At 44.7% G+C, this 9,935-nt stretch overlaps 2 protein-coding genes across 2 annotated transcripts in view; both read left to right on the forward strand.

Annotated features, from left to right (window-relative positions):
• The window catches only part of LOC139909604 (acetyl-coenzyme A synthetase 2-like, mitochondrial), a 32,042-nt gene extending 26,318 nt beyond the window's left edge, over nucleotides 1–5,724 (forward strand). Inside the window, exons 10-14 of the mRNA XM_071896776.2 lie at nucleotides 386–512; nucleotides 1,112–1,239; nucleotides 2,221–2,284; nucleotides 3,274–3,395; nucleotides 3,806–5,724. Coding sequence (XP_071752877.1) covers nucleotides 386–512; nucleotides 1,112–1,239; nucleotides 2,221–2,284; nucleotides 3,274–3,395; nucleotides 3,806–3,994 — 630 coding nt within the window. The 3' untranslated portion in view covers nucleotides 3,995–5,724. The remainder of the gene's footprint in view (nucleotides 1–385; nucleotides 513–1,111; nucleotides 1,240–2,220; nucleotides 2,285–3,273; nucleotides 3,396–3,805) is intronic.
• Nucleotides 5,725–6,172: 448 nt separating this feature from the next.
• LOC139909611 (uncharacterized) lies at nucleotides 6,173–9,935 on the forward strand. Its single transcript, XM_078288652.1, has 5 exons — nucleotides 6,173–6,383; nucleotides 6,986–7,382; nucleotides 7,489–7,526; nucleotides 7,763–7,838; nucleotides 8,159–9,935. The coding sequence occupies exons 1-5, from the start codon at nucleotides 6,246–6,248 to the stop codon at nucleotides 9,853–9,855; spliced, it is 2,346 nt and encodes a 781-aa protein (XP_078144778.1). The 5' UTR covers nucleotides 6,173–6,245; the 3' UTR covers nucleotides 9,856–9,935.

Genomic DNA, 9,935 nt, shown 5'->3' on the forward strand with positions numbered 1-9,935 from the left:
TAGTAGTAATATCAGTAGTAGTAATAGTAGTAGTAATAGTAGTAGTAATACCAGTAGTAGTAATAGTAGTAGTAATATCAGTAGTAGTAATAGTAGTAGTAATACCAGTAGTAGTAACAGTAGTAGTAATATCAGTAGTAATACCAGTAGTAGTAATAGTAGAAGTAATATCAATATTGTAAGAACACTTTAGAGGATGTAGTCGTCTGTGTTTAGTTTTTTTTTAAAATATTGCAATAAGCAACAAACTTAAAGTAAACATTAAACAGTAAACATTTTTTCATTCAGCTTTCAGAAAGCATGGTTACTCGAGTGATTATGATCATTATAATTTTTATTATTATTATCATAGCCGTCCTGTGTTATTTCTGTATTTCATCATCAGGGTGAGGTCGTCTCAGGGAACGGCGTCAGCGGCGCTCTGTGTATCCGCCGGCCGTGGCCCGGCATGGCCCGGAGCATCTTCGGAGACCACCAGAGATACGTGGACGCGTACTTCAAACCCTACCCAGGTCAGTTAGAACAGACTGTTCATTTGTAGAGCAGTTTTCTTAAAGCTGCTCCATGTGTTATGTTTCATTATCAGTCTATCAGAGTCAGATTAATGTTGCTGCCTTGGTCTAATGACTGTAAACCAATGAGAGCATGATGGAGACGACTGGTCTCCTCTGTCTCACTCCAGTAGTATTGTTAGTTCTAGTGTTTCTCCACATTAAGACTACATTTCCCATCAGCCCTGTTGCTCCCTGCCCCCCTCCGCCTCCCTGAAGAGGATCAACATGTTGGAAGTGATTTCTCCATCTTCCTTTCCCTCCTTCCACCATCTGCTGCCAGAAACTCTTTCAGCTTTAGCTCCGTTTGCTCTGAAAGAACAGAAGAAGAACAACTTCCTGTTTTGTGCCGTTAAGCGATCCAGCAGATTTCCCTCCAGATCCACCAGGTGGAGAAACAATGGAGGATGCAGAGTAGAAGCCACTTGTTTTTTTTCCAAGATGAAGTGTTTTCTAGTATGACTTTTTAGCATGACTTTTTTTAGTATGTCAGATAGCAGTTACTGATAAGTCCTGAGGAGTCAGTGTATGTTCCAGAGTGTCTTGTGTGTTTTCTGCAGGTCATTATTTCACCGGAGACGGAGCGCACCGGACAGCTGAAGGTTACTACCAGATCACCGGCCGGATGGATGATGTCATCAACGTGAGCGGCCATCGGCTCGGTACGGCCGAGATAGAGGACGCTCTGGTGAGACGACACACACAGGAAGAGACGGGATGAGATGAGATGAGAAAAGAAGAGAAGAGAAGAGATGAGATGAGAAGAGAAGAGAAGAGAAGAGAAGAGAAGAGAAGAGATGAGATGAGAAGAGAAGAGAAGAGATGAGATGAGATGAGATGAGAAGAAAAGAAAAGAGAAGAGAAGAGATGAGATGAGATGAGAAGAAAAGAGAAGAGATGAGAAGAGAAGAGAAGAGATGAGATGAGAAGAAAAGAGAAGAGATGAGAAGAGATGAGATGAGATGAGATGAGAAGAGATGAGATGAGAAGAGGAGAGATGAGATGAGATGAGAAGAGATGAGATGAGAAGAGGAGAGATGATAAGAGATGAGATGAGTAGAGATGAAATGAGATGAGAAGTGATGAAATGAGATGAGAAGAGATGAGATGAGAAGAGATGAGATGAGAAGAGATGAGATGAGAAGAGATGAGAAGAAAAGAGAAGAGATGAGAAGAGATGAGATGAGAAGAGATGAGATGAGAAGAGATGAGATGAGATGAGAAGAGATGAGATGAGAAGAGGAGAGATGAGATGAGTAGAGATGAGTAGAGATGAGAAGTGATGAAATGAGATGAGAAGAGATGAGAAGAAATAAGAAGAGATGAGATAAGAAGAGATGAGAAGAGATGAGATGAGATAAGATAGTACTTGATTGATCCCCTTGGGGAAATTCAGGAATGATAAGATGAGAAGAAATGAGATGAGTTGAGGTGAGATGAGATGAGATGAGATGAGATTAGACGAGATGAGACGATGCAGAAAGACACATTTCTCTTCCAGGTATCAACAGAAGAGCACAAAAAATACAAACATGAATACAAGAAACAAAATACAGCAAGAAATGAATAAATATCAATAGAAAGTTCATGAAAGGTTTTTAAAGCAGAAGGTTCAGGAAGTTGAATCCAAAGCAGCAGCAGCCTCAGTTGGGTTGTTTGTGTCCCGCAGGACGAGCACCCTGCTGTCCCGGAGACGGCCGTGATCGGCATCCCGCATGAAATCAAAGGGGAAGGTAAGAAGAGCCGAGATGACACAAAACTCCCATCATGCTCTGCTTCCACCCCACAGCCGTGTGTTTTCATGTAAGCACTGAACATGGAGTGTAACAAGGTGAATCATCGTCACGTTAAAATATAAATCCTGTCCAGATACACTGTAGACGGTCTCTTCAATCCAAACCGCCACTTCCTTAGCAACACTTCATCTCCGTCTCCATGACAACATGAAGGTCATGTAATATACAGTGAAGGTTAGACCACATCCTGACAGCTTAGTGATCAACCTGCTGAAGTGGAGGAAGGTGGTAGACATGAGGGTGAGGTTGAGCTGCCTCTGGTCTGTTTCTCTCCTGACGCTCTGCTGCCACCTGCAGGCTGTGTGGAGAGCAGCAGTAACTTCCTGCCTGTCATCCAAACCACTGACTTTCCTGTTCCACTTTATTTCATTTGATTGATTTAAAATGTTATTGATCACCTCAGGCAAGTTTAGCCGATCCAGACTGGAAACTGTAGGATGTAGGCAATTCATGTGGATACTGTAGTTAATGCTGTTAATGTAGTTACTGTAGTTACTGTAGTTCATGTTGTAGTTCATGTAGTTACTGTAGTTACTGTAGTTCATGTAGTTACTGTAGTTACTGTAGTTACTGTAGTTACTGTAGTTACTGTAGCTCATGTAGTTACTGTAGTTACTGTAGCTCATGTAGTTACTGTAGTTACTGTAGTTACTGTAGTTACTGTAGTTCATGTAGTTACTGTAGTTCATGTAGTTCATGTAGTTACTGTAGTTACTGTAGTTACTGTAGCTCATGTAGTTCCTGTAGTTACTGTAGTTACTGTAGTTACTGTAGTTACTGTAGTTACTGTAGCTCATGTAGTTACTGTAGTTACTGTAGCTCATGTAGTTACTGTAGTTACTGTAGCTCATGTAGTTCCTGTAGTTTTTCTAGGCGCTGTAGTTCATGATGATAATGTTTTTCATGCTGTGTCTCTGTGTCTTCAGTGCCGTTTGCCTTCGTGGTTCTGAAGGAGCTCGTCTCTCTGGACGAGGCGGCGGTGCTGCAGCAGCTCCGCCTCCTGGTGGCCACCAAGATCGCCAAGTACGCCGTGCCTGAACACTTCCTGGTGAGCCGCAGATTTACATAAAAACACCAAACCTGCTCTGCAGGATCACTCTGATGCCTTGAACAGTTTCAGAATTGGAACCAAACCACAAAATGGAACCAATCAGATGTGGAGGACATTTTATTTTTCAGTGCCAAAGAGCCATTCTGGATAAGAACCATGTACTAACTGATGATGTAATAACTGACAGATAATGTAAAGAATACAATAAAATTAGTGTCTAAACAAGTCCAAAATGTAATAAAACCTGTTATGGTTTTTTTTCTTCATAGTGAAATACATAATTACATTATTAGTGGTGGAACTTTTTTTAATTATTACAGTATCAGTCTGCAGATGGTTTTTACATTAGTAAAGTTTCGTCCGGACGCCTGTAAAGTTTTTCTGCTCTTCTTCTTCTCTCCCTCCAGGTCGTCAAGAGGCTTCCCAAGACTCGCTCTGGGAAGATCATGAGGCGGATCCTGAGGAAAGTTGCCACGGAGACGACCGGCGACCTGGGCGACGTGTCGACCCTCGACGACCCCTCGGTCGTCAAGGAGATCATCCAGGCTCACGAGCGGTACAGGAAGCAGCAGAGGAAAGAGAAGAAGAAAGATTGATGCAGAGTGATGGAAAGAGACTCGTTTTTTTTTATCCTTAATCCTATTTCTCCAGGAAGTTCAAATTCCAGAGGTGGGGACTCGAGTCACATGACTTGGACTCGAGTCACAGTTGTAATTGCTTGAGACTTGACTTGCTGCATGAAGAGAAGACTTGAGACTCGACTTGACTTGGGTTCTGGTGACTTGGGACTTGACTCTGACTTGTACTTTGATGACTTGAAAAGGTTTCTAAAGTCTTGACTTGAGATCTTGTGTTTGTGTAAATGACTTAGATTGAAAGTGATGAGATTTGTTCCAGCGGACGACTGAATTTAAATTCTGTTTTCTGAATTTGTATGGAATGATTGAATTTATTGAAGTTGAAACTGATTATAGAAATCAAACTCATGATGCTCTTACCAAGTTTTTATCCTATTAAAACCATATTGCATTGAAAAGTCCTAGATATTTACTTTTCTTTAAGATATTAAATTGATACTGGACTCTTGATTTGATCTGTTCTACATTTAGACTTGAGACTTGACATTAATGACATGGACTTGACTTGAGACTTGTGCCTCCAGACTTGAGACTGACTTGAGACTCGAGCAAAGCAGTTTTGGGGGTCGAGTGCCTTGCCCAGCCGGTTTGGGGATTTGAACCGGCAACCCTCTGCTCAGAAATCCTCTTTCAGAGAAACTTCCTTCCTTCCAGCCGTCTCACTGTGGAAAACCTTTTATTTTAAAACTCAGTTTGCCTTCATGTGGTTTTTAAGGCTCCGCCCAGGAAACTGTAAGAAGACTAATGTAATGAAAACATTTTAGTCTCCTTTTCACTCGACATGTTGGTCAGTTTCTGGTGTCCAGTGTGGATCTGAAGAGTTTTATTCCAAAGGGAGATTCCACTCCAACCAATGTGGCCTTTTCACAGCCGATGTTTTCTGGATTGAAGCTGCTGATAGATTATATTTTGTGCCGATATTCAAGCATAGATCTTGACATTTTTCCATTTTCATGCCAAAAAATTCCCAGTATTCAGTGTTTTCTTTGGGTTCAGAGTTTTCTTCTCATCAGGATGGAAAAGCCTCTGAAACATTCAGAGCATCATGGGAAACTAAAACTCTCCACTGAAACAGCAGTTATTCAATAGTTGAGAAACTCTGGGAGACATTACTGCCTTTAAAATGAAGTATTAATTCACAAAAGTATTATTGAATAGATAAAGTAATAAATAAAATGTGCAAAGAAAATCAAAAGCTGGTCAGGAGGAAATCTGACTCCTGTTCTGACAAAATGATTTCTGGCAGGAAAGTAAAACTCAGTATTGAAAGTTATTGAGGGAATCTGCTGTCTGGAGCCGTTCTCCGACAGAACAGTTGCATTTTCCAAGATCTAATTATCTGTTTTTAATATTGAGCAACAAATTTCAAATAGAATTCTCTTTTCAAAATGGACAGAGAATTTTATATTTTAAAATAAAACTATATTTGTGATGTAAAACCTTTGCAGAAACATGGGAGGAATCCGACTGCACACTCATCAGCCATAACACTGTAAATATGATTTACTGTAAATGTAGTTTAGAATAGATTTCTTCCTAAAGTGCCTCATGATCTTTTTACCGAGATCAGATTAATTTGATAGAGAATAAATCTTTTTTTGGAGAATATCAACAGATTAAATAGATTCCAGATTCTATGCAGAAATTGAAATTTGCATCATTTGTTGCCATATTGAAATTGCTTTTATGATAATTGTATGTTGGCAAAAACATGAATGAAAAGAAATAAACAACACTAATAATAATATTCATGAACTTTACTGTGTGTGTAGTTTTTATTACCAGTTCAAATCACATTTACAGCAATGGAAAGTCATCAGGGTTGTATAATATAATCTAAAATATGAATATAATTATATATCAATATCAGTATCAAAATATTATTATATTATATTATATTATATTATGTTAATATACTGTGGTTTCTCATCGGAGAAATATCTAAATATTATATTACATGTGTTGTAATTGTGTACAAATGTCTGTTGTTTTGCCCTCCAGCCAGCAGGGGGCGACATGCCGGCTTTCCCTCCGTTCTCCCGCACTGTCGCAAAGACGCTCGTCAATGAAGAGAATCTGTCGCAAAAACAAAACACACACAGCAGCCGTCAGTCAACAGTATGGCCACTCGGTGAAAACAGCAGCTGTCTCACTTCTTTCTCCTCACACTTTTATTCTGTTTTCTAATGTTTAAAGTTGTTTTTTGGAAATGTCCGGTTCACTGCAGACTCTGTCCGCCATCTTGGATCAGTTCATCTGCGCCGCGGCGGCGGAAATCTGCCAGATCCTGAAGGAGAAAACAGGAAAAACAAACTGGGATGAAGAGAAGTTTGGCAGAGAAACAGAGGCGAGGAAGAGTTCAATTTACTGCTGTTACATTTACAGTTAAACTTACTGTTAATTTTACCGAAACTGAGCAGACAGATGCACTAATCCGTATGTTTGTTGCTTTTTGTTACCGTGCTGTTTTATGCTTTTGGATATTTCTGTATATCTGATGCTGATGATAATAAAAATAATTTAAAAAAAAAAGGTGCACTGATCCATTTGGTTATTTATGTCATTTTTTATGTTAGCAGATGTAGTTATATCGAAATTAATTTAATTATTTCTAATTTAAATATATATTTATTTATTTATTATTTATATCACCCAGTCTTAATACTGCACACTACTTCATACTAGGCTGCAGTTTGTTTATCAAATATTGTATTCTGCTGTTGAACCCAGTTTACAATCTATAAATAAAATTTCACACCATTAAAAAAAACTTTCATTGTGTTCAAACAGCAAATCGTAAGCAGCAACTTCTCTGATTTTTCTTAAAAAATGTCTTGTTTGCTGAAAAATCTAAAATATTGAAAAAACTGTCTGTATACTGTATTGCAATTTATATTGCAATTGTGATTGTGAAGTTTATATAAAAATCGTCGTCGTCTCCCCCTGCAGGCGGAGCTGCAGTCTGTGATGAGGAGGCTCTCTGAGGAGGTGCTGCAGGAGCTGAGGAGGCTGCTGGAGGAGCAGCAGGCTGTGAGGAGGAGGAAGGAGGAGCAGCAGGCCGTGAGGAGGAGGAAGGAGGAGCAGCCTGTGAGGAGGAGGAAGGAGGAGCAGCCTGTGAGAAGGAGGAAGGAGGAGCAGCAGGCTGTGAGGAGGAGGAAGGAGGAGCAGCAGGCCGTGAGGAGGAAGGAGGAGCAGCAGGCCGTGAGGAGGAGGAAGGAGGAGCAGCAGGAGGAGCAGCAGGCTGTGAGGAGGAGGCAGGAGGAGCAGCAGGAGGAGCAGCAGGCTGTGAGGAGGAGGAAGGAGGAGCAGCAGGCTGTGAGGAGGAGGCAGGAGGAGCAGCAGCAGGGTAAAGAGCTGCTGCAGGTTCCAGCAGGGAGGAGAAACTGATTTTACTGATAAAACTATAAGAGAATTAACTGCTACTAATAATAATAATCTGTTGTGTTTTGCAGATGGATCTCTCGGTGTTGTGGATCTCATCAGACTGAAGGTAAAGCTCCATCAAACCACTCACTCTGAAATTAAAAAAAAGGTGTTGCATTGCAAGTAGCAGACTGCGGGGGGTTTCCAGCTTCTCTCTGACGCACCTGCAGTTTTTCACTTATGAACAGATGTTCAGTAGATGTTAGCATGAAAACACGATCCACAGCATTATGTTGAGAACTCGCTGCTGTTCATGCACTGAAAGGAAAAGCACAGATTAAAGCTTCTGTTTTTTCCCTGAAGGCTGAAGACGGAGAGACGGGAAGCAGCGGGTGGATTCTTCTCAGTGGAACATCTGAAGACGCTGTGGAGGATCCAGGTGACTTTCAGTTAGACCATTTTAATCATCACATTTTACACTCAGAACTACATGGATGTGATGTTTCAGTTTTAGATCCAGGCTCTTTTACTTTCTGTGTAAGAGTTTCAAATGCAGGTAAAATGTTTGAAATGTGTATGTCAGTGTACAGGAGCGAGAAATGGCACAGTGCCACCAACAGAAATGTAAAAAATGCTGTGAGTTTTATTTTATTAAAATTTTTCACTGAGGTTTGATCACACATGTGCACACACACACACACACACACACACACACACACACACACAGTACTGTATCAGTGATGTGTGTTCACTGTGCAGATGCTGCATCCAGGACTGATGATGCCGCAGTGGAGCCGCAGCAGGACCGAGGAGAGACTCAGGAGGAGGTGAACAGCCAATCAGACGCTCCCACAGCCGGGTCCAGCCAATCAGAACAGACCCCTCCCTCTGCGAACCAAAGACGCGTGAGCGAGGCGAGACGCAGCAGAACCGAGGGAACCAAGCGTTTCGGCTGCAGCTCCTGCAGGAAGAGCTTCGGGAAGCGGTGCGACCTCGCCGCTCACCTGCGGGTTCACACCGGCGAGCGGCCCTTCAGCTGCCCGGCGTGCGGGAAGGGCTTCTCCGCCAAGTGCAGCGTCAGAGTTCACCAGATCACCGTGCACAACAAGGAACGACCCTTCAGGTGTTCGCACTGCGGGAAGCGGTTCGGCACCCGCAGCCACCTGCGGCAGCACCAGGCCGCCTGGCCGGGCCGAGGCGCCGCCGCGTGCTCCGCCTGCGGCCAGGCGCTGCCGGCCAGGTGCTGCCTTAAAGCTCACAGACTGAAATGCCAAAAGTCCAACGAGAAGTTCAGATGTCCTGAGTGCGGGAAGGAATTCGCCAAACACAGCTACCTGCTCGCACACCAGCGGGTTCACATGGCGGACAAACCTTTTAAATGCCCGACGTGCGAGAAAGGTTTCACCACGCGGCGCAGCGTGAGCGTTCACCAGACGACCGTTCATAAAGGGTTAAAACCGTTCGCCTGCAGCGTGTGCGGGAATAAGTTCAGCCAGAAGAGCGGCCTCAGGTCGCACCTCAGGACGCACACGGGCGAGCGGCCGCATAAGTGCGAGCAATGCGGAAACAGCTTCTCCAGTAAGAGCGGTCTGAGGATCCACCAGCGCGTCCACACGGGCGAGAAGGCCTACAGCTGCCAGACCTGCGGGAAGAGCTTCAGCGTGTCGGCCAACCTCATCCGCCACCGGCACGTCCACACCGGCGACAGAGCGTTCTCCTGCGACGTCTGCGGCAAGAGCTTCACCCAGCCCGGCCACCTGAAGGTGCACCGCGCCGTCCACACCGGCGAGTGGGCGTTCATCTGCAACAGCTGCGGGAAGGGCTTCAAGCAGCGGAGCGCGCTGCTGGCGCACGAGCGGAGCCACGCCGGCATCAAACCCTACGGCTGCTCCGACTGCGGCAAGAACTTCTCGTCGTCTACGTACCTGAAACGCCACCGGCTGACGCACGGCGGACACAAACCGCACACCTGCGAAGAGTGCGGGAAGAGCTTCCCGACCGCCCAGATCCTGAAGACCCACCTGCTGCTGCACGGCGGCGTCAAACCGTTTCCCTGCGACGTCTGCGGCCGGCGCTACAGCTCCCCGGGCTACCTGAAGAAGCACCGGCTCGGCCACTCGGAGGGGAAACCGTTCGTCTGCGCTCAGTGCCAGAAGACTTTCTCCGCGCGGAGCAGCCTGAACCTCCACCGGCGGACGCACACCGGCGAGCGGCCGTACGTCTGCGAGATCTGCGGGAAGAGCTTCAGCGTGGCGCAGAACCTGGTTCGCCACAAGCGCGTTCACACCGGGGAGAAACCGTTTGAGTGCTCCGTGTGCGGGAAGAGCTTCAGCCAGGCGAACAACCTGAAGGCCCACCAGCTGGTTCACACCGGACAGAAACCCTACAGCTGCCCCGCCTGCAGCAGAGGCTTCTCCTGCAGGAGGAGCCTGAGGGAGCACAAGTGTCTCTGCTGACTGACAGGTCGCTCCGACAGGTCGCTCTGACAGGTCGCTCTGACAGGTCGCTCTGTCTCTGCTGACTGACAGGTCGCTCT

This window comes from Centroberyx gerrardi, chromosome 15 (assembly GCF_048128805.1).
Source record: "Centroberyx gerrardi isolate f3 chromosome 15, fCenGer3.hap1.cur.20231027, whole genome shotgun sequence".
Classification (NCBI taxonomy): domain Eukaryota; kingdom Metazoa; phylum Chordata; class Actinopteri; order Beryciformes; family Berycidae; genus Centroberyx; species Centroberyx gerrardi.